The sequence below is a fragment of the Balaenoptera physalus genome (genome assembly GCF_965194825.1).
Source record: "Balaenoptera physalus genome assembly, chromosome: 10".
Lineage (NCBI taxonomy): Eukaryota > Metazoa > Chordata > Mammalia > Artiodactyla > Balaenopteridae > Balaenoptera > Balaenoptera physalus.
Genome location: NC_138889.1, coordinates 107,569,248 through 107,592,309, shown reverse-complemented (window position 1 = coordinate 107,592,309; position 23,062 = coordinate 107,569,248). Strand labels below are relative to the sequence as shown.

The following is a 23,062-nucleotide window of genomic DNA, read 5'->3' as shown; positions in this document are numbered from 1 at the left end:
TCTGCCAATATCGGGAGTCTCTGGAGGTTCGTTCCTCTACGTCTGTGATGCTGGGGTGTTCGGGGGACCCCAAATTTGGGAGCTGAACTTTGCACCCTTAGCACCATCTGGGCTGAGACAGCAGAAGCTCAGCTGTGGGTGGTGTGGGCACCCTGTCAGCTGGAGGGGGCTGTTGGGAGCTGCCGAGAGTGGGACTGGGGAATGGGAGAGGGAGGAAGAGTGAGGCACTCAGAAGAGACCAATGCAAGAAGCAGTGCTAGCAATTTATTGCCACAGATATGGTCTAGGGACCTGACATGCCCTCCACCGATGTGCCCACTCCTGCCCAGACCCGCCCGCTCCCTCCCTCCCCCAAGCCCACAGGGGTCTACTACAGGGTCACACAGTCGTGCTTTAGGAGTTGGGAGGAGTTCTGCCAGGGAACCATAAGGATCTCAAAGTCACAGCGCAGCTTCTGCAAATAGATCATGAGGAAAGAAGGAGGGGTGAGCCCAGGCCCCAGGCCACCTGCTCCCAACAGTCAGCCCTGTGCCTGCGGTGCTCTGGGATGCAAGAAGGAACATCAAGTTAGATGCCCAGGACCAGAGCCCAGATCTTTCCAGCCCAGCCCCTCACTCCAGGGGAAGCCCCAGTCTGCTCCTCTCTGCACCCTCGCCCTGGTCTCAGGGCTGAGTCATCCAGAAGGCAGGGACAGGTTCAGCCAGACGTCAGCTCGGCCAGCCAGACCAATTCAAGCTGTACAACCTGAGGGCCCGGCTGCTGGCCGCTGGCTGAGCAGATGCCTGGCTGGGGGCAGGGCTGTTACCTCCTGCTGCACCCCTCCGGCCAGGGGGCAGGTGGTGAGGTCTATGTGGTCTCCAGCCACGGCATTCTTCCGGCAGGCCGTGCTCCCCATCTCCACGGTCAGGTAGTACTTGATGCCCGCCACCAGCTGGGGCAGAGATGGGGGCAGGTCAGGGGTGCCGGGGGACAACCTTTGACCTGGACCTCTCACCTCCCTCCGTTTGCTCCCATCTCCCATTACCTTCCCTAGGACATATCCAGCACACTGCCTTTGGGATTCAGGTCTGGGATGGGGGAAGAGGAAGGGCGGGGAGGGGGCAGCAGGCAGTTCTGGTGGGGAGCCCTGGGGAGAGGGACAGAGCCTGGGCCACGCAGGAGGCTGAGACCCAAGTCCACACAACTGCTCCATCTCCCTCACCCCCCCCTCCCCAACTCGCCCATCCCGGCAGGGACGAGTGTGAGGCTAGTGAGGTAGCCGTGTGAATTCAGGGTTGGATCTTATCCGAAATTTAGATATTCTGTTCCGCAAGAAGTTTTGGAATTAATTGGATTTTGAAAAATATGTTGTATTAAAATGCCAGGCTGATTACTCTTGTGTCGCCCCCTCCATCTGCGGCCCGGCTGGGGCCGCGCTCGCCTCCCACGGCCCCGCCCCGCCCCGCCGGCCGGGCGCACCTGGCTCTGCGCCCGGAGGATGGTGGTGTCGCGGAAGTAGTAGATGCTGTTGCTGCCCATGTTGTAGGTGGCCATGGCCGCCTGCGTCGCCTTCCGCACCTGCGGGTCGTTGGGCGACAGGTCCTGCCGCTCTCCGACCTCGCGATCCCCCGGCCGGGCCCGGGCGTCGCGGGGCAGCGCCAGGAGGTAGAGCGCGAGCAGGGCCAGGCCCAGCGGCAGCAGGAGGCTCGGACGCGCCATGGTTGCCGGCGTCGGTGTTCAGCCGCGGCCCGCGCCGCTTTTACGGGCTCCGCGGCCCCGCCCGGCCCCGCCCCCGCCCGCCGCCCGCCGCCCGCCGCCCGCCGCCCGCTGCCTGCCGCCTGCCTCCACCGGCGGGGAGGGATCACCGGGCCTGGGCAAGGCCGCCTTCCGGGCGCCGAGGGGGACAGCGGACAGCCCCTGCACACCTGTGTATCACGACGCTGCGTGCCCTCCAGGCACACCTAGTCCGGTGAGGGAAAGGGCAAGGACAGCCCCCAGCAACAAGTGCCACCAGTGGGACAATTCGCAGAGGCCCATCACGTGTGAAATACCAACAACAGCTACCAGCAAGCTCTTAACTGTCTCCACTGTGTAGCCTTGGAGAAGTTACTTCACTCTCACGGCCTCACTTTCCTCCTCTGTGAAACGGGTTGCTGTGAGGATTCAATAAGTAAAGTGCTTAGGGGAGGCCAGGAGCTGTATAAACAGCAGGTAAGTAGGAGACGTTACTGCGCGGAGCGGGGCACTGTTTAACCCTCACGACCAGCATGATGTGGGGATCAGTAATGTTTCCACTTTACAGAGGAGTAAACAGGACAAAGAGGGAACAACTGATTTTGCCCAAGGACACCGACTGGTAAAGAGTAAACGGTGACACTGGCTTTTGAGCCCCAGCAGTCTAACCCAAATCTGTGCTCTCAAGCCAGACTGAACCCAAAGGATGAGAACTGGCCAGAAGGAGGTGTGGGGGTGGTCCCAGCTCTGCCATTTACTGCCTGGGGGACTTCCAGCAAGTCCCTGGACCTCTGGGAGCCTCAGTGTCCTCATCTGAAGAAATTTGACAACTCTTGTCTTCTAAGGTTGTGCTGACAATAACGGCCCAAGACTGGGTCACCCATAGGTAAACTGGGCCTATGCTGGAGGTACCAGCAATATAGGGCTATGATGTTTTGGGGAATAATCTGACAATTAATCTATAAAAAACAGCATTGAAGTAGTCAACACGGGAAAAGTCTGGCTTTTGTTGGAATTTTTTAGAATTAGTATTTTAGAGTTCAGGGTCGTTTGTACTTTTAATCACTTGTTGCCAGGGGGAGGTGGGGCTTTTTGCTCCTGGGACACAAAGATCTTATTAGTGCTTAGGGCCTCCAAGGATCTTACCTGAGGTTTGGGACAGGCTGTGGTTTTCAGTACCCAACTAAGTGTTGGTGCTTAATAAGTGGTAGCTATGATTGTGATGAATACTATGAGAAAGCATCCAGCATCCCCCCCGCCGCCCCCACCAATTCTCGGCCTCTCAGAATCCCAGGGCCAGGAAAGGCACTGATTTCTCCCAGGGAGACCAGGACCAGTGTGGTCACTGCCCAGTCCAGCTACTACCCCACCCCCTCAGCCCAGCTGTGAAAAACAATCTTTGGATGCCAAGGGACAGTCTCAAGTTTGTTGTGGGCTCAGGTGTCTGCCTTAAAGGGACAGACCCATTTGTGTGAGAGCTGGCAAGAGCCTGGCTTGATGAAGAGGCCAAGGTCAGGCAGGAGCCCAACCTGAGAGAAGCTGGGAGTGGGGGAGTAAGAGGCCCAAGCCCGCAGCCCAGGGGAGAGGTGGAGAGGCGGAGAGGCAGCCCCAAGTGGCCAGGAGTCTCCTCGGGTTCTCCCGGATCTGCTCTCCTGTTACTTGGAACTCAGCTGTGGCCACAAACTCCAACAGCTCCCTGGGAAATAAGCCAAGGCCCAGTCTCTGACTCACCAAGGGCCAGGGGGTCCCCAGCTCACTTGCCCCTACTCTACCTGTTATTCCTTTGCGCCGACACCAGCAAATCTTTTGCGTGCCAACCTAACAATTTTCAAAGACTTTTCACCCACTGGTCTGTTCTCGTAAGCACCCTGAGTTAGTAACCATCATGCTCATTTTGCAGATGAAGAAGGTTAATCAGAGAGGTCAGGACACTTGTCTAAGGTCACTCACTCAGCTAGAAGTGGTGTCCTGGTGAGAAAAGAGGGATGGGGAAGGGAAATGAACAATATCAGGCTCCTGATATGAGCCAAGCCTTGCACCAGGGACTCAACATACGTTCTCTCATTCTCATAACAGCGCTGCAGAAGCAGTGATTATTACTTCTTTTTACAAGGAGAAAATGCAGGGTCAAAGGGGAAGGGTCAGGGGTGGGGGCTGGGGGGCAACCATGTGCCAGCATCCTAGTGTGTGACTTCTGGACCGCTCCACAGGGATATGAGGTCTGCTGTGCAGAGGGAGGCTCCCTGGTGGTGCGGGTGCCCCGGGAAGGGTTTTCCCAGGGCTGGGTCTCATCTGGAAAAGAGTCTTAGCCTGGACTCCATTCATGCTTAGTCTGGACCACTCTGGCTTCCAGAAGGAGGCCTGGGCCAGGTTTGAGCTCAGATGGGCCATCCCCACTGGCCACAGGACACAGCTTTCAGTTTTGCTGTGACCCAGACATCCCAACCCAGGTTACCCACGGCACCCCTCTCTTGTCCCTGGCTGATGGGTCTTGCTGACCAGGGTGGGCCCTCGATATCCCCTTCACCCCGGGATCACGTCACCCCGGGCCTTCACGCTGCTCCCAGAACCCTCTTCCTTGAACCTTGAGCTGGGCCACAGTTATTCCCTGCCCAGGGCTCGTCTCCCCTTTCCTGCTGGATCACGTCCTGGAAAAGGGGCTGTGTGGCAAGGAAAGCTGCGATCCGACCGTGATTAAAGCTGCCCTCTGGGGAGGAGCTCTCCCAAGTGCCCTGGGTTTCGCGTTCATTAGCTGGTTGAATCTTCACAAACCTGCGCCAGCTAACACAGGAGGAGACTGAGGCACAGAGCAGTGAAGCAACTTGTTCCAGGTCACACGGAAGGAATTGAGCACAGAGCCGGGCCTGGCAGGCTCTTTCAAGCTACCATCCGTCAAGGCCAGAAGTGACAGTAGAGAGAGCCCTGGGTCCCTGCGGGGAGGAGGCAACATGAAAGGGGGTTGCACGTACTTCACATGTACGCGTGTGACGGTCACGAGCACGTACTTCACACCTTCTGGGCTGCCACTGGGGCAGGTGGCGAGGTGAGTCTTGGGCTTGGGTTTGCCCTGTAGCCTCTCCCTACTTCCTCCCCAGGGGCAGCAGGACCCCTTCAGGACCCCGGAGTGCATGGGTTGGGTCCACCTCAAGCTTTGGGGCAGATCTGGGAACTCACGATAGACTGGCTCAGGGCATTAAGCTCTGGCTTGGGTGCAGCAGGGAGGGGGAGCACCGGGTCAATATTTGCTGACTTCCAGGCCCACCCATGTCTCCGGCCAGGCACATCCTGTCGGGCAATGTGGGCTGACATCTAGATAACCCGCCTCCTACCCACCCCCACCCAGGTCTGCTTTCTCCAATGTTCTAGGCCTTGTTCCCTTTGTCCTGCTGGCTGAGGCGGGGCTGGGCCTCTGAGAGGCCAGTGTCACAAGGAACATTCCAGATGCCGTTGGTCTCCTTCGGCTCCAGGACTGATGCGGGAAGTTGGATGCGACGCACAAAGAAGACCAGATCGAGGGTTCGGGGCCCACCAACCTGTCACAGATACTGCCTGGGCCTGAGGCTGAGGTGAGAAGGCAGGCTTCAGCCCCTTCACAGACAAAGCCTGTGCGTGAGGCAGGGAAGCCCGTCCCACAGGGCTCCACCGGGCAGCCCCCAGCAACCAGCAGGGACAGGAGCCGCAGGAAGGGCATCGTGGAAGATGAGCGAGTCTCCATTACCTCACAGAGTGCCAGTAACCATGTGGCAGTACCAAGGCTGAGCAGGGAGAGGCCGTGGCCCTGCCCAGCCCCTGCCTAAGCACACCAGGCCTGTGTGACAGCATCACAGCACATGGGTCAAGGCTGAGGGGACTCCAAGGTGACCCTGGACCCAACCAGAGTAACATGAAAAACACAGTATGGCCTGAAACTCCAGGGACAGCCCACATTACCACCTCAGTCTGGTCTTCAGACTGGCACCCTCCCAGGCAGCAGCCTGTTAACACAAGCTGGGCCCAGCTCCAGCCACCTGGTGACCTTCCAGGGGAGCTTCTCACACTTCCCAGACCCAGGCTTGCACTGAACCTTCATCTCTACTAATAACCATCATACTTTCTGAGTAATCACCTAATTGCTCGATCCTCAGGTCTTTATTTTTGGTTTCCCTTTTATCTTTCTTCTACTGTTCTGAGATATAGCTAACGTGCAGAGAAGTACACAGAACGTATCTGATCACCACCACACAGGGCAAAACATGGAAACTGCCACTCCCAGCCCCAAGCGCTCCCAGGCATCACACCCACCTCCCTCCCCCAGAGGCAATCACTCCCAACTTCTTTTTCTTTACCATCGACTTTTGCAATAAGCATTTTTTTTTCCTCTAGTTTTACCACCCATGGAGATCCCTACATAGGGATCCAGCTGGGGGCCCTTATAGACAAAGCTGCTGTGAACAGTCGCTCAAGTGCTGGTGCAGGTGTGCGCGTCCTCAGTCACAACCCTGGGAGCGGAATTGCCGGCTCACAGGGTGGGTCTTCGGTTTTACTGGCGAACACCCTTTTCCCCAACTGTTCATACCAATTTACACTCCCACCAGCTGGATATCTGTTCCTGTGGCTCCACTTCCTCATCAGCACTTGGTATCATCTGACTTACAAATTTTTGCCAATTCCGTGAGCGTATAATGGCATCGTGTTTGCATTTCTGACTACGAATGTGACTGAACACCTTCTGACAGGCTTATTCACCACCTGGGTATTCCTCTGTGGCTGCCTTCCACGTCTTCTACCCATTATCCTGTTGTGTCGTCTGCTTTTTCTTGATTGCAGCTCTGAACGTGCTCTAGAGAGTCCTCTGTTGTCTGTGTGTGTTGCGAATATTTCCACCCGTGGGTTAGGCTCCTCACTCGCTTTACGGTATCTTTAGATGACTAAAGTTTCTCTAATGGAGTTGAATTTATCAACTTTTTCTTAATCTTTCCCTACCCTGAGATCGTGGAAATCTTCTCATATTATCCCAATGTTTGTATTTATTATCTGTCATTTCTCTCCTCACCAGACTGTAAGCCCTCTGAGGATAAACAAAGCTGCTGTGAACATTCGCTGAGGTGCCGGTGCAGGTGTGCCAGTGTCCTGAACAATGCCAGCACTGCACCTGATCCTTACAACATCATTTTCCAGGAGGGGAAACTGAGTCTCAGAGAGGCCAAGCGCCATGACCAAGGAACACAGGGCTCTCAGGTTTCCATATTATGTTTTGAGGACCAGTCTTCCTCACCCGTAGAAGAAGAAACAGTCTCTTGTTATTGTGAAAGAAAAAAGTGTTTGCAAAGATCTTAGCTCTGGACTTAGTTCATACTAAATCTTCAATGAAATAAAGATGAAAATATACTAGATAAACGTGTAACTCACTCAAGCCCCTACCCCAGTTGCGATGCTCACACTCTGCCTCCCTAAGAGAACAGGGCAGCCTGCAAGAGCCCCGCCCACTCCTCCCAGAGGCCAGGAGAGCACCGGACAGTTGGCAGGTAAACCTTCACCCACATCCCGGCCACCCTTTTCCTAGTAGCTCTGAACGCCACTAACTTTTCCACCAGGTGCTGCCTAGCCCAGCTGCCGACCACATGGACATCTGGATCCCAGGAAGGGATCAACCCAAACTCTCTCCCACGTTACTAAAGGACTGAGACACGCCAAGGCACCTGCCCAAGGCCTGTGTGGCCAGGATGGCTGCCCTCTGGAGTGGGAAGGAAGCTGCCAGTTTTGATCTGCACTGGTAAGGAGGGCGGCAAACCTGGTCACTCCCTGAGGAATAGGCCACTCCCAGCCCGGCTGCTTCTCAGGTACAAAGCCCAGTCATGAAGGCCACTGACTTTATTGATTTAAAAACTTTACAAGGACAGTGACCGTTCTGCCAGAAAGAGGGCCAAATGGCATAAAACAGACCAGAGGTGGGGGCAGGGGGGCGGGGACAGGGCCAGGAATCATTCAGAAAAGCTGGTAACTGCTGTCACGAAACTGGCAGAGAAAGGAGAAGGGGGATGCATGCAAGGATAAGAATTCCAAAAAAGTTGAAATGGTGAGGGGAGAGAACTCCCAAAAGACCCTGGAGTACATGGGAGGTGCGCACGACAACAGCAATCGTTTCCTTTGTAGAGGACAGGGGAAGAGTCCTCACTTGGCTGCAAACTCTGGAGACTCAGTGCTGGGGCTCGGGGTTGGGGGCTCCCCAGAGAGCATCACAGGAACGCGTCGCACCACTCTCGAAGGCACCCGAAGCAGTCCCGGGACTGCTTGGCGTTCGCGCCGCACGTGTCCTTCAGCCATTCCCGGAAAAGATCTTCATTTTTCCTTAGCACCAGAAACTGACCAAGGACCACATAGGCCTGCAAGACGGGCAAAGCAAAAGGCGGGCTGCTGAGCGCTCTGTGGGACTAAGAACAAGAAGGCCACTTCCGCGCCGCTCCCAGCACAGGAGCCCAGGAGACGGGGCAGGCTCCAGCCTGCGGGCTCTGCAGATCTCACCGCCCATCCGCAACAGGTACACGCACTCTCCTCACTCCCCAGCTGCGGGGAAGCACTGTAGTCGGCCACCCCCGGCCCTCCCCGGCTGCACGCAGCTACCCCACACCTTGTCAAAGCCCTTTTCCTCCAGCTTCTTGCCCAGGACTTCGCCAATCCCGGCCAGGCTTCCCACTGGCTTTTCCCCCATGGGCTCTGCCACGAAGTCTCGGTGCTTTTGGGAGGTTGTCATCTTGATCAGGCTTAATCTGGGAATCCTAAGAAAAGGGAGGTTACGGCTAAAAACCCGGAAACTCTCGAAGGCCCACTAGCAATCTCACAGTAAGAGACAGCTAGAGCATCCGTTAGGGAGGCTTTCTCGATTTCCCCCAGTTTACGGATGAGAAAACAGATCCAAGAAGAGTCTTTTCCTCACTGTTCAAGACAAAGGTCTCTGCCACTCCCTGCGGGAGCTGCGTTTTGGTACCGCCCCACAGGAGAAACTATCCTGCCCTACCAGGAAACTATCCTGCCCTACGCAGGACAAAAGGCAAAAGGCGTCGGTCAGTACCCAGGGCCCATCCTAAACCTGTCACTGCTCTGTGACCTTGGCTGGGCAAAGGCGGCACTTACCCAGCCTGGAACGACCACCTGGTCCGAAAAGCAAATGAAGGGCTCTCCCACCCGACCCACAGGCTGCTCACAGAGCGAAGGCGCACCGGGAGCGCACACACCCGCTCAGCCAGCCCCTCAAGCTCCACGCCGCCAGCCCCTCAAGCTCCACGCCGCCGAGCCCGCCCACAACGCGCCGCGCCCCGCCACCTCCCCGTGCCGCGGCCGAACCCTCTCAGAGGGCGCGTCCGAGAGCGCATCCTCTGGCCCGTCGCAGCACTTACGGCCCCTCCCCTCCCCCTCCTCCCCGCGCCTCCTCCGACCTCCAGCCCGGGCCTTGCTCCGCGGCTCGCACTCACCCACAGCTCCGGTTCCCGAAACGGCTTCTCCCGCCACCCGGCTGCTCCCGCCGATCCCTCAACCCACTAGAACTTTCTTCCACTTCCGCTTCCGGGTCGCCTCAAGGGCCGCCTTAAAAAAAAAAAAAATCTACATTGGTCACTTCTAGCCGCTTAGAGTCACCGAGTTGAGGCATTTCCCCCCGTCCCGGACCTTGAGGGCGCCCTTAGTAGGCGCTCCTTTCCGGTTGCTTCGCGGGAGGCCGGGCTGCCTTCTGTGGTCTCGCTTCTCGGGAAGCATTTCCGGTCTCAGGGAGCAGAGGTCTGTGATAAGAAAACTTTATTTCTCTGCTGCACGGCATCCGGAACTTAAAAGACTTAGCCTTGGCCGACCTGATGGTGGGAAGAGTTAGAGGGACGGACAAGGAGAGAGGCGTGGCCAGAAGACTTCCGGGAGAGCGCCGGAAGTACGGTGTCCGACTCAGGCTGACTCGCGCCGTCCTTCTCGCTCTCGGGCTTGCGAGAGTCTGACGGGAACCGGAGGCGCCGGAGACCTGAGTCCAAGACGACTCCACTGTCGTGACCGCAGGCAAGTCCTTTTTCTGAGCTTTCATTGGCTCAGCTGCGAAGTGAGTTGTGGACGAGCCGATCTCAGCGTCCCGCCTGGAGAGCGGGGTCTTTCAGGCAGCCCCCGTGGGATTCGAGGGCCAGAGAGTAAGTATGGGGCTTTCTCTCTGAGCGTTTTTCCTCCAGAATAGGGAGGCAGGAGGGCAGGGGGCGGCAACTAGAGATGACACGTCGGAGTTTCCTTTGGAAGCCATCAGTCTCCTGAGTACGCATTAGTCCTTGTTTTTTCAGTACCCAAGTCAGAAACAGTACATGTCGAAGATCAAGCCAGCCTACCCTGACCTTTAATTAACTCGTTCCTGACTTGGATTCTCCTAACTTGTCTGTGTCTGTACTGTGTTGAGAGATTGAGCATCTGTGTTGTGTGGTTGTGCTGCACCTGGGATTTACAAGCATGTTGAGGAAGAAATGGTTTATCTCACTCCTTCCCCAAGTGGTTGCCAGGATGATTTATTTATCTAGAACACGTATTTAGTTTTTGTGGTTATGTCAGTACTTAAGAATAATACGAGTTTTTTTTACATGCCTTACACTGTGCTAAGTGTTTTGCTTACGATTATTTTGTTTTAATAACAGTGCTCTGAGTTAGCTACTGCTTTTCTCTGAGGTCTAGAGAAATTGAACAGCCAGGAAATAACCAAGGTAGGATTTGAATCCAAGCAATTGGATTTCAGAGCTCATGTTCTTAACCAGGACACTGTGTCACTCCTCAGTAAAAGGCCTCTCCCCATCTTCAAAACAGTCGTGCATTCTGAGCCTGCCATCCAAGAAACTCAGGAGGAGGAGTTGATAGTCTCTGCATCTCTCACCGCCCTGGGACAGGACCCAACATGTCTCAGGCCACCAAGAGGAAGCATGTGGTGAAGGAGGTGCTGGGGGAGCACATGGTGCCCTCCGACCATCAGCAGATCGTGAGGGTGAGTGGCTTTGGGGACCAGCTGCTCTGCCTCCCCCACCCCTCCACTCCTGTTGGGCCCCTGGGGTGGGGGCAGGGTGCACCACAGCTCAGTAGGTGTTGGAACTGGCTGATGAGGCTGACTGGTTCTTGGTCTCTCCTGGACCAGGTACTCAGGACCCCAGGGAACAATCTGCATGAGGTGGAGACAGCCCAGGGGCAGCGCTTCCTGGTGAGCATGCCCTCCAAATACCGCAAGAACATCTGGATCAAGAGAGGTGAGAGAGGCAGCCCTTTTGGAGACAGAACCGTTTCCTATGGCCTCAGCTTCCGCCACTGCAAGCAGGACTGACTGTTCTTTTTCTCCTCTCTACCTGCAGGGGACTTTCTCATCGTTGACCCTATTGAAGAGGGAGAGAAGGTGAAGGCTGAGATCTCCTTTGTGCTCTGCAAAGACCACGTGCGCTCTCTGCAGAAGGAGGGGCTCTGGTAGGGTGGTCCCCTTGGTCACTGGCTGCCCTACTTCTCTGGAGGATTTACTTCCTAGCTGTGGAATTAGGGGAGGGAAGATCATGACATCTCAGGCAGGAACAGCTGGAAACAGCTTTTTTGCTGAGGGGTTTGTCTGTCCTTTCTGACTTCGGCTCTTCTCTTGGCACAGGCCGGAGGCCTTCTCCGAAGTGGCTGAGAAACACAACAACCGGAACAGGTGAGGCACAAGTCCTGGGGTAGGGAAGACAGAAAATGGGGCTTCAGGCCTTGGTACCTTGAGAGGAAATAGAACCTTCCTTCATTCCTACATAGGGTCCCTGGTGAGAGCTTCTAAGTTTGTGGTTAAAAGTATGGCTTAAAAGTCAGATCCCCTGGGTTAAAGTTCCGGCTTTTCGAGTTATAACTGAGTGACTTTAAGCAGATTAACCTGTAAAATGGGAGCTTTGTAAGGGTTAAAGAGACTAATGCTTGTAAAATTGCTGAGCATAGTACCTAGTAAGCAATGTGGGTTCATTGAGTGTCGGTTGTAGTAGAATCATTCTTATTAAAATCAGTAGCTCTAGCAAACTTTTGAGGTGGGGGTGAGGAGGAGGTAGTTTCTTGCCGCTTTTTCTTGGCCAAGTTTCCTGCGATTCTCTCTGTGTCTGACTCGCTGAGCCCTGACTGCTTGGCCATATGGTCCTCCTTTTTGTGGGGCGTCGTGGTTTCCCCAGAAGGCATTGGGCTAACTGTCCTTTCCCCCCGCCCCGATGCAGACAGGCTCAGCCAGAACTCCCAGCTGAGCCACAGTCATCAGTAGAAGAGTCCAGCTCTGAAGATGATTCTGACCTTTTTGTTAACACCAACCGCAGACAGTATCATGAGAGTGAGGAGGAGAGTGAAGAAGAGGAGACAGCCTGAGACCCCGGGACCCACTTCTCCTCTTGCTCAGAGACTAGTCCTTGGCTCCTCTGAGCTTGGCCATTCCCAGGAGGCTCTGTGGATCTTTCCCCCTGGATGGGGACAAGGCAGGGCCCTTCTCTGAACTGACTTTCTGACATAGGAGAATTAAACCCCTGGTGGGTGGTGACTTATGCTGGTGTCGGAGTGGCTCTTTGGAGGAAGGAGGGACATGTGGTAAAGTTAAAAACTGCTCCTAGGTGGTGGCCTCATGGGCAGGTGGGCTGAGTGGGCAGGAAATGGGAAATGGCTGGAATCTTTCCTAGTTTCTCCCTCTCTCATCGGGCACTTAGTAAGTGCCAGGCCCTGTGTGCTTCCCTGCGTGTAGTTAATAACTGGGAGCATTCCCACTTCATTGCCTGTTTGCAGTTAGTGCTGACTCAGGCATTCAGGATCACAGCGGGACTTAGTGCCCATCTGCCTCTAAGAGACCCTCAGGATGAATTTCACAGTGCCTCGTAAGCTGTTCTCCCTGCCTTTCTAGTCACCTGTGACTGCAGGAGCGCCCACCTCCATGCTGCTGTGTACATGCCCTGGTTGGTGGCCTCCTCGTGGCTGCTCAGACCATCACTCCTCAGCCCTCGTGCAAACCACATCATCCCACTTCTCCTTGGAAGCTTTTTACCTCTGACTGTACATTCTCCCTCTTCATTGCTGGCATTCACCTTTTAGTCACTGCTCAGACGTTGAAGTTTACCTCCTGGCTTAGAGTCTTCTACCCTTGCTTCCATCATTGTTTTTCTACATCCCATGGATGGGCCCGTTCAACGCTGTGGCTACCTAGGTCCTTGATGTCCCCATCACTGATGCCCTTGTCTTCTATTTCAGGCCTGTTGCCTATATCCGTAGTCACTCTCTGGACCCCTGACGTCACTAGAAATTGCAACACCATTTGAATTCAAAAACCTGTACAATCACCACCTCCAGGCCTCCTTGCTCAACTACCACCCCTTCCCCCTCCCCACAGAAATTCTTTATCTTCATCCTCCAGCCCTGCCACATTCTCACTTTCATCTCCTATCTTCACTTCCTTCCCTGTGCCGCATCAATTCCGTGGTCTACGCCCTGTACTCCCTTTCTTCCTCCATCGTGTTCATCTGGTAAAACCTAACCCTGGTCAACCTAGTCATTCACCTCTGTGCCTATACGCAAGGAACTGTTAGAGAAAACAGCCAACCTGGTTCATTAGTTTTACCTTAAATTCGTAATTACAAACCTCAGATGGCCACTCAGCACTGCCTGGCAGATCTACCCTGGGAGGTCGTATTAGAAAACTTTTTTTTAAAATAAATTTATTTATTTATTTATTTTTGGCTGTGTTAGGTCTAAGTTTCTGTGCGAGGGCTTTCTCTAGTCGTGGCGAGCGGGGACCACTCTTCATCGCGGTGCGCGGGCCTCTCACTATCGCGGCCTCTCTTGTTGCGGAGCACAGGCTCCAGACGCGCAGGCTCAGTAGTTGTGGCTCACGGGCCTAGTTGCTCCACGGCATGTGGGATCTTCCCAGACCAGGGCTCGAACCCGTGTCCCCTGCATTGGCAGGCGGATTCTCAACCACTGCGCCACCAGGGAAGCCCCAGAAAACTTTTTTTTTTTTTTTTTTACCAAATCCCTCTTGTCCTGCTAGTTACAGACTGTAGCTCATTCTTCATTAAGAAATAGTAACCATTGGAGGGAACTCTTCCCTCTCTGTTACCAACCCTACAACTGTGCTCATGGATCTTCCTGTCATTTTACTGCCCATTGTAATCCAGTGGGACTTAAGCCTTTCCTCTGGTGCTTCGGAGCCTGTCTCTCTTTACTTAAGGAGTTTTTGTGAGTTTTGGTTTTTGTCATCCTCTGTACTTGGTATGTTAGCATCAAAGGTGCTATACAATCTCCCATCTGAAAAACAACCAGAAAAAAACCTGTCACTGATCCCACATCCTCTCCGGCTACCGCTTCATTTACCTGCTCCTCATTCAATCTCTTTTTACGCTTGCTTAGTGTGGTCTTAAATACATACGTACACATGTGTGTGTGCTTATGTGTGTATATACGCACGTATAGAAATGTATGTATATACATTCATGTGCAAAAAATTAACCAGGTAAGTTGAAGATGTGAGTGTATTTTTAACTCATCTGAAGTTTATTTTTGTATGGAAGATGGCTAACTTTTTTTCCCTAAAGGGCTAGCCACTTGTCCCTATACCATTTATTGAGTGGTTCATTCTTTGCTCACTGGTTCAAAATACCTTTTTTAAAATAAATGAAATTCCTGCATATATATGGATCTCTTCGGAATCTGGCCCACTGATTGTGTGTGCACGCGCCATATTTTATAGCATGATTGATAACTCATTCTCCCTCACCCTTGCCCCATCATTCCTTGGAATTTTCCTGTTTTCTTTTACATAAAAACTTTAGGATGAACTGGTCATTGCATTTAAAAGTTCTGTTGCAATTTCTATTGGCGTGGTTTTAAATCTCATAGTGTGATTTGGAGAGGAGTGGTACTTAACAGTTGTTTTTGATCTTCCTATACAGAAATGAGTTATGTGTGTTCTTTTATAAGATGTCATCTTCTGGGAATTCCCTGGTGGTCCAGTGGTTAAGGACTCCACACTCCCACTGCAGGGGCCACTGGTTTGATCCCTGGCTGGGGAACTAAGATCCTGCAAGCCATGCGGCCAAAAAAAAAAAAAAAAATGTTGTCTTCATATGGGTCTAGTTCAATGTAGTCTTAAGAATTTTAGAGCTATTTGTCGTTATGAATGGGTTCTTTTGAAATTACATTTCCAGCCATCACTGGCAGGTAGGAAAGCTGTCCATCTCTGTGTGCCCACCTATTTATCTAACTGAATTCTCATTAGTTCTAAGAGTTCTTCAGTTGATTCTCTTGGCTTTCTGGATAGAGTGTCAAATCATATTCTACCAGCGGCAGTTTCATCCTGTCCTTTACACTCATTTCTTTTCCTTGTGAATTATGGAGGCCAGGACTTCCAGTATAATGTTGAATGGCACCCTTGTGTGTTCCTCTCTTAGTGAGAATTGTTCTCATGTTTCATCATGAAATATTATTCTTGCTTTGGGTTTCTGGTTGATAAACTTCATTAGGCTGAAGATGTTTCCTTCTGTACCCAACTTACTGAGTGTTTTTTTCCTTTATTCAGCAGTGATGAATTTTGACATTTATGAGATAGTCAAAAGATTTTTTTTATTATTGCACTGATTTACATGATTAGGTTTCCTGGTGTTGAACCATTCTTGAATTCTGATGTAAACTCTGCTTAGTTTTATATTTATTTCTTCAGAATTTTTGTATCCTTGGGCCAATTTCATTTTTTATTTTAATGATCTCTGTGTCCCATTTTGACAACAACCTTATGCTAGCCTTGTAGAATGGGTTTGGAGACATTTAATCTTCTTCTTTGGACTGGAGTAATATATAGAAAAGGAGTTGTTTTGGGACTTCCCTGGTGGCGCAGTGGTTAAGAATCCTCCTGCCAGTGCAGGGGACACAGGTTCGATCCCTGATCCAGGAAGATCCCACATGCCACGGAGCAACTAAGCCCATGCGCCACGACTACTGAGCCTGGGCTCTAGAGCTCGTGAGCCGCAACTGCTGAGCCCTCGTGCCACAGCTACTGAAGACCGCTGGCCTAGAGCCCGTGCTCCGCAACAAGAGAAGCCCCTGCAATGAGAAGCATACATACCGCAATGAAGAGTAGCCCCGGCTCGCCACAACTAGAGAAAGCCTGTGTGCAGGAATGAAGACCCAATCTATCCAAAAATAAATAAATAAAAAAAAATTTTTTTTAAAGAAAAGGAGTTGTTTCTTCAGGGTTTGATTGAATTTTAATTATAAAATCTGTGCTTGATTCCTTTTTTAGGGGTAGATCTTTGACTGCCTTGTAATTTTTCTGTGGCATTTTATTCAAGTTTTCTATCCTTGAGTCAATTTCGGTAATTTATATTTTTTTAGAATTGTGCGTTTTATGTATATTTAAGCCTTTTTTGGCAAAACATCATGCGTACTATTTGTATCATTTGGGACTGTCTTACTTAAAAGTGACAAAAGTCTAATTCAAACCAGCAGAAGCAAACAAGGGCTCATTGGTCTGCAGTCTCAGGGCAGAGCTTTAGGCAGAGCTGACCTAGGCCAGCATGGTTTCGTCAGGGCTCTCATTTATTTCTTGGATAGTCTGCGCTCCTCTTGGTTGAGCAATCCCTTTCTCCCGGTAGGTTTTTTCTTCAGGAAGCTCCAGTTTGCACTTGGTCCTGACAGACAAAGAGTTACTTCTTCAGGATCCATGAACTTCAGGGAAGACCGACTGGTCTTGCTCTGGTCACTTGCCCTCTCCTGGTAACCACTCTGGCCAGGGCTGAGTAGGGGGAATAAGGGGAGGCGAGATGAGCCTCCCTGATCCACATGACATGCGTTTCCCAGGGAATAGAAAGGTTCTTTTACCCAAAAAGGGGGCAAGGGGTGAGAGCAGATAAAACAACAAACATTTGTGGTTTTTGTTTTGGGGAGGTTTTCTTTGGCCATACTATGCAGCTTGTGGGATATTAGTTCCCCAACCAGGGATTGAACCCCGGGGCAGTGAGAGCGCCCCGGAGTCCTAACCACTGGACTGCCAGGGAATTCCCAAAACAACACACGTTGTCCTGAATTCTGTGTATTTTATTTTCTTTGACTAGCTTTGCAAGATTCCTGTCTACTTTATTGGCCTTTTCCTTCTGTTTCTTTGGGGTTATTTGCTCATTCTGACTTATTGGGTTGTATGCTTAATTAATTTCAGACTTGTTTTCTAGTACATTTAGGGCTAAAAATCTTCCTTTAAGTACTCCTTTGTTTCCTGCTTTTTTTCTTTTCTTTTTTTTGGCCAAGCCGCATCGCTTGCGGGAATTTCATTTCCCCGACGAGGGATTGAACTCAGGCCACGGTAGTGAAAGCACTGAGTCCTAACCACTGGACCACCAGGGAATTCCGTTTCCCACTTTATCAGGTGTATTTGTGTGATTTGGGGGGGGGCATTGTATCTAAGCTTGGCCTTATGTTTTTCTCCAGCCCTCAGTGATTCTGTGATCTACCTAATAACCTCTTTTTTCTTCCTAAAACCTTTTAATCTCGACTTCTCCCTCTCTCATCAGCCATTTAACTCCTGGGGGTCATACCTAGGAATTCTGATGGAGGTAGAGTCCTTGTATTCTGCATACTGTTCCCCTTTGTCATTCTCCAAAGTTGAATTCCACCTCTATTCTCCCAACTTAGTAGTGGAGTCCAACCATATATGAATAGATCTCCCCGAATGAGCTGACGTTCAGGAGCCCTCTTTCCCCAATGCCATGGCCAGTCCATGTGATTTGTTGCCTAATAGTACCCACCCCTGCTGCAGTTAGGTTTGAGACTTGTGGCCCGTCAGACTCCGCACATCGACCACTTTAGGACCAACCTTTACAGCCAGGTCATTTCCACTGGACCCCCCGTGCAGCCCAGCTCACTCTCCTCCCTGTCATCCAGCCACCCATGTGCGTGTGCCGAGGAGCACCCACGGCACTCAGCTAGCCGCGTGGGTTTTCTCCTGGCAACGTGGTGAGACATCTTGACGCAGCTTCTCACGTTAAGACATCCTTGCATTCCTGGCATAAAATAGCCACGATACATTTTTCAGTGTATTGCTGGATTTGGTTTTCTGATGTTTGGGAGGATTTTGGCATCCAGGTTCATAAGTGAGATGGTTTAAGCTTCTCCTTTCCTGTGTTGCCCTTGTCTGGGTGGTTTTGTTTTGTTTTATCAAGGTTATGCCAACCTCGTAAAATGAATTGGAGAATGTTCTCTCTCGTCATTAGTGTTTGTGTAAGACTGGGATTTTACACTTCTAAAATTTTTGGTAAAACTTACTGTAAAACGACCTGTGCCTGGCATGTTTGCAGTAGGTTTTTTTTTTTATAGACACTGTCATTTTTTTTTAATTAATTAATTAATTTATTTGTTTTTGGCTGTGTTGGGTCTTCGTCTCTGTGCGAGGGCTTTCTCTAGTTGCAGCGAGCAGGGGCCACTCTTCATCGCGGTGCGCGGGCCTCTCACTGCCGCGGCCTCTCTTGTTGCGGAGCACAGGCTCCAGACGCGCAGGCTCAGTAGTTGTGGCTCACGGGCCCAGTTGCTCCGCGGCATGTGGAATCCTCCCAGACCAGGGCTCGAACCCATGTCCCCTGCATTGGCAGGCAGACTTTCAACCACTGCGCCACCAGGGAAGCCCTGCAGTAGGTTTTTAACTCTAGATTTTTATTGAATATAGGATTGCTCAGGTTTCTGTTCTTGAGTCAGTGATATTTTCAAGAAAAAATATTTTCATATTTTCTTATTTTATCTATGGCACAAAGTTATTTGTAGAATTGCCTTATGTTCATAATCTTGACTATCCAAAGTTATATCCCCTTTTTTATATCTAATATTATTTGTTTGTGCTTTTTCTTTTGTAATCTTGTCGATCTTGGCAGAAGTTCATTTATTACTCTCTTCAGGGCACTGGCTTTTTTGTTATCATTCCTCATTGTTAGTTTTTTTCTATTTCATTAATTTCTGCTCTTACCATATTTCTCCTTATACTGCCTTTGGGTTTATTCTGTGGTTCTTTTTCTAACCCTTTTGGTTTGGTCCTTAACTCATTGATTTTCAGCTTTACCGCCTCCCTCCCTCCAAAACTAGTTAGGGAATTTTCAAATCTGAAGAAAAAGTAAAATAATTATAAAATAAGTACCTGTGTACCCTTCAACAGGGTCACTAATTTATAACATTTTGTCACATTCTACTTCTCTATACATACAAAACACATAGGTTTTGCATTTAGTTGTTACATCTCTTTAGCCTCTTAATTTAGAATAGACTTCTTAACATTTTTTTGGTTTATTTTTCAAAAAATAGACTTTTTAACAAGTTCAGGCCAGTTTTCTTATAAAAAATGTCCTGGGTTTGGATTTGTGTGGTTATTTTTGTATGCTGAGATTTGAGTTAAACAATTTTAGCAAAAATAACCTAGAGCTGATGTGCTCTGACCACATCACCAGGTACAGAGATGACGTTCATCTATTGCAGATCACAAGGCACGTGATACAGGATGTCCAACTATTGGTGATGCTAATTTTGATCACCTGGGTAAAGGGATGGCTTCTAGGTCATTTTCCTATGGAGGTATTATTTTCCCTTTGTAATTAGGTAATCTGTGGGACACATTTAAGGCTAAAATTTCCCTTAATGCAGCTCTATAAGTATTTGTATTTAGTTGGGTTTTTTTAAAAAAATTGTGTTGAAGTACACATAAAATTTACCATCTTAACCATTTTTAACTGTGCAGTTCAGTAGTGTTAAGTACATTGACATTGTTGTGCAACCAACCTCCAGAATTTTTTCATACCCGTTAACAACTCCCCATTTGCCCTTCCTCCAGTCCCTGACAACCACCATTCTATTGTACTTTCTGTTTCTTTGTTTTTTTATTTTTTTTGGCTGCACCACGTGGCTTGCAGGATCTTAGTTCCCTGACCAGGGATTGAACTCTGCCCCTCGGCAGTGAGAGCACGAAGTCCTAACCACTGGCCCGCCAGGGAATTCCCTACTTTCTGTTTCTATGAGTTTGACTAGATACCTCAGATAAGTGGGCTCATTCAATAGTTGCCTTTTTGTGACTGGCTTATTTGTTTCACTTTGTATAATGTTTTCAAGGTTTATCCATGTCGTAGCATATGCCATAATTTCCTTCCTCTTTAAGACTGAATAATATTCCATTGTTTGTATGTGCCACATTTTTTTTATCCAAGAGTCGATGGACTCTTGGATTCTTTCCACCTTTTACCTGTTGTGACTAATGCTCTTATGAACACGGATGTACAGATATCTCTGAAACCTTGCTTTCAGTTCTTTTGGTTATATACCCAGAAGTGGAATTGCTGGATCACATGGCTATTTTTAACTTTTTAAGGACCCACCGCCATACTGTTTTCCATGGTGGCTGACCAGTTTGCATTCCCCACCATCAGTGCACACGGGTTCAGGTTTCTTCACTTCCTTGCCAACGCATTATTTTTTATTTGTTTGTTTGCTAGTAGCCGTCCTGATAGGTGTGAAATATCTAGTATTTTAATTATACTTTAGTTTTGACTGTTTTCAAATTTCCATCATGATGCCTTTTTTTTTTTTTAACATCTTTATTGGAGTATAATTGCTTTACAATGGTGTGTTAGTTTCTGCTTTATAACCAAGTGAATCAGTTATACATATACATATGTTCCCATATCTCTTCCCTTTTGCATCTCCCTCCCTCCCACATGATGCCTTTTTTGGTCCATAAATTTTTTTTATTATTTTTTTAAAATAAATTTATTTATTTATTTTTGGTTGCATTGGGTCTTTGTTGCTGCACACGGGCTTTCTCTAATTGTGGCGAGCGGAGGCTGCTCTTCGTTGCGGTGCGCGGGCTTCTCATTGCGGTGGCTTGTCCTGTTGCGGAGAACGGGCTCTAGGTACGTGGGCTTCACTAGTTGTGGCACGCGGGCTCTGGAGCGCAGGCTCAGTAGTTGTGGCGCACGGGCTTAGTTGCTCTGCGGCATGTGGGATCTTCCCAGAACAGGGCTTGAACCCGTGTCCCCTGCATTGGCAGGTGGATTCTTAACCACTGCGTCACCAGGGAAGCCCTGCATTGGTCCATAAATTATTGTATTTAAATATTTCATTGGTTATTTTTAATGACAGCACCTTCAAATTTACCACCACAAAAGTGAGGACTTGCCAATAACCCAAGCTACCATATGGCTCCACCCTCCCATCCTACCCCTCACCCATCCCATTTTCTGTTCTCCCACCCAAGGTAACTGTCTTTCTCGACTTTTGTTTTTATTTATTTATTTATTTTTGCCATGCCACGCTTCATGCAGGATCTTAGTTCCCCAACCAGGGATCGAACCCGTGCCCCTTGCAGTGGAAGCACAGAATCGTAACCACTGGACTGCCAAGGAAGTCCCCATTGTAAAGTTATTTTTAACTTTAAGAAAAGGATAACACACTGAATGTTATATTTTGGGGCTGATTTCTTTCATTTACTATTACATTAGTATGTTTCTCCTTATTGCTAAATAATTCTGTAGTTCATTTGTTTTGACTGTTTATAATATTTCCTGTGGGACTATATCAAGTTTATCCGTTCACTTTTCTGATGGTTTTTGGGTTTTTCCCATATTTTCGCTGTTGTAAACGTTCTTGTGTGTGTGTCTTTGTACGTGTGGGAGGGTTTTTCATGAGACAGTTCCTAAGCGTGGAATTTCTGTGTCACAGCTGTAGGCAGTGCTGCCAAATGCTTCCCAAAGTGGTTGCACTGTTTGACATTCACCAACTGTGGAGCCTTAGAGTGGATTTAATGACCTCTTCCTATAATCTGTTGATTTTTCCTTAAGCCATTTTGAGTTTGTGTTAAGTGCAACATGTTTAAAACTGCTATCTCTTTCTGTGAATGGAACCCTTTTTCATGGAGTGACTCTTTCCATTCCTACAGATGCCTCTTATCTTAGTTTATTTCATCTCATGTTAGTGTAGCTACCCCAGATTTCTTCTGGTTAGTATTTTTGCCTGATAAATAGTCTTCCTATTTTTTTTCCAGTTTTATTGAGAAATAATTGACATACATCACTAAGTTTAAGACGTACAGCATGATGGTTTGATTTACATATATTGTGAAATAATTACCGCAATAGGTTCAGCTAATATCCATCTTCTCGTATAGAAACTAAAAAGAAAAGAAAGGGAAAATTTTTTTCCTGGTAATGAGAACTCTTAGGATTTCCTCCTTCGACAGCTTTCCCCTGTATCTATCCTCCAGCAGTTAGCTCTAGTCATCATGTTGTACTTTACATCCCTAGTACGTTTTCTTTTTCAATTAAAAAAAAAATTCTTATTTTTTGGCTGTGTTGGATCTTTCTTGCCGCGCGCGGGCTTTCTCTAGTTGTGGCGTGTGGGCTTCTCATTGCGGTGGCTTCTCTTGTGGCAGAGCACAGGCTCTAGGCGTGCGGGCTTCAGTAGTTGTGGCATGCAGCTCAGTAGTTGTGGCTTGTGGGCTATAGAGCACAGGCTCGGTAGTTGTGGCACACAGGCTTAGTTGCTCTGCGGCATGTGGAATCTTCCCAGACCAGGGATCGAACCCATGTCTCCTGCATTGCCAGGCGGATTCTTAACCACCTAGTACTTTTATAACTGGAAGTTTGTCCCTTTTGACCACCTTCCTCCAATTTCCCCTCCTCTCACCCCTGTCTTACATTCTTTTACTTTGTATCTTTGCGTGTCTTCATGTCCTAGGTGTATCTGGATTCTTAAAAATAGAATCATGATTTTTCTTTTAACTGATAATGTTTATTAACTCATTTTAATAATTGGTATATTGGTCATAAAAACAATCCAGTTAAAAAATGGGCGGAAGACCTAAATAGACATTTCACCAAGGAAGACATACGGATGGCCAAGAGGCACATGAAAAGATGCTCAACATCACTAATTATTAGAGAAATGCAAATCAAAACTACAATGAGGTATCATCTCACGCCGGTCAGAATGGCCATTATCAAAAAATCTAGAAACAATAAATGCTGGAAAGGGTGTGGTGAAAAGGGAATCCTCCTGCACTGTTGGTGGGAATGTAAATTGATACAGTCACTATGGAGTACAGTATGGAGGTTCCTTAAGAAACTAAAAATAGAATTACCATATGACCCAGCAATCCCAGTACTGGGCATATACCCTGAGAAAACCATAATTCAAAAAGAGACATGTACCACAATGTTCATTGCAGCACTATTTACAATAGCCAGGACACGGAACCAACATAAATGTCCATCGACAGATGAATGGATAAAGAAGATGTGGCACATATATACAGTGGAATATTACTCAGCCATAAAAAGAAATGAAATTGAGTTATCTGTAGTGAGGTGGATGGACCTAG

General features: G+C 49.3%; 3 protein-coding genes and 1 long non-coding RNA gene across 14 annotated transcripts; 2 read left to right on the top strand and 2 right to left on the bottom strand.

Annotated features, from left to right (window-relative positions):
- Positions 1 to 242: 242 nt before the first annotated feature.
- CST6 (cystatin E/M) lies at positions 243 to 1,698 on the bottom strand (the record flags this gene model as incomplete). Its single annotated transcript, XM_082477100.1, has 3 exons — positions 243 to 454; positions 806 to 931; positions 1,459 to 1,698. The coding sequence occupies 3 exons, from the start codon at positions 1,696 to 1,698 to the stop codon at positions 371 to 373; spliced, it is 450 nt and encodes a 149-aa protein (XP_082333226.1). The 3' UTR covers positions 243 to 370.
- A 352-nt stretch (positions 1,699 to 2,050) lies between these two features.
- LOC309667987 lies at positions 2,051 to 7,435 on the top strand. Its single transcript, XR_014268012.1, has 3 exons — positions 2,051 to 2,190; positions 6,749 to 7,217; positions 7,287 to 7,435. It is a non-coding gene; the product is annotated as an uncharacterized lncRNA (long non-coding RNA).
- Positions 7,436 to 7,545: 110 nt separating this feature from the next.
- Positions 7,546 to 9,299, bottom strand: BANF1 (barrier to autointegration nuclear assembly factor 1). Of its 5 annotated transcripts, none has more exons than XM_082477101.1 (3): positions 9,162 to 9,299; positions 8,321 to 8,468; positions 7,546 to 8,075 (listed from the first exon to the last, which is right to left on the bottom strand). In XM_082477101.1, the coding sequence occupies exons 2-3, from the start codon at positions 8,441 to 8,443 to the stop codon at positions 7,929 to 7,931; spliced, it is 270 nt and encodes an 89-aa protein (XP_082333227.1). In that variant the 5' UTR covers positions 8,444 to 8,468; positions 9,162 to 9,299; the 3' UTR covers positions 7,546 to 7,928. The 5 variants fall into 5 exon arrangements, with proteins under 5 accessions (XP_082333227.1, XP_082333229.1, XP_082333228.1 ...); XM_082477103.1 differs by having other exon boundaries at positions 9,166 to 9,299; XM_082477102.1 differs by having other exon boundaries at positions 9,126 to 9,257.
- Positions 9,300 to 9,587: 288 nt separating this feature from the next.
- EIF1AD (eukaryotic translation initiation factor 1A domain containing) lies at positions 9,588 to 12,227 on the top strand. 7 transcript variants are annotated; one of them, XM_082477096.1, is made up of 7 exons: positions 9,588 to 9,729; positions 10,344 to 10,409; positions 10,510 to 10,684; positions 10,832 to 10,940; positions 11,043 to 11,151; positions 11,324 to 11,371; positions 11,910 to 12,227. In XM_082477096.1, exons 3-7 carry the CDS (start codon positions 10,598 to 10,600, stop codon positions 12,052 to 12,054), a joined length of 498 nt encoding a protein of 165 aa, XP_082333222.1. In that variant the 5' UTR covers positions 9,588 to 9,729; positions 10,344 to 10,409; positions 10,510 to 10,597; the 3' UTR covers positions 12,055 to 12,227. The 7 variants fall into 7 exon arrangements, with proteins under 7 accessions (XP_082333222.1, XP_082333219.1, XP_082333218.1 ...); XM_082477093.1 differs by having other exon boundaries at positions 10,487 to 10,684; XM_082477092.1 differs by having other exon boundaries at positions 9,588 to 9,854.
- Positions 12,228 to 23,062: the final 10,835 nt, after the last annotated feature.

Bases quoted from the DNA above. Each gene is read 5' to 3' on its own strand.
- BANF1 (XM_082477101.1), bottom strand. From the start codon at position 8,443: ATGACAACCTCCCAAAAGCACCGAGACTTCGTGGCAGAGCCCATGGGG. The intron at 8,076-8,320 runs GTGTGGGGTAGC...CCCGTCTTGCAG, and splicing joins AGGAAAAGGGCTTTGACAAG to GCCTATGTGGTCCTTGGTCA.
- EIF1AD (XM_082477097.1), top strand. From the start codon at position 10,598: ATGTCTCAGGCCACCAAGAGGAAGCATGTGGTGAAGGAGGTGCTGGGG. The intron at 10,685-10,831 runs GTGAGTGGCTTT...CTCCTGGACCAG, and splicing joins ACCATCAGCAGATCGTGAGG to GTACTCAGGACCCCAGGGAA. The intron at 10,941-11,042 runs GTGAGAGAGGCA...CTCTACCTGCAG, and splicing joins GAACATCTGGATCAAGAGAG to GGGACTTTCTCATCGTTGAC.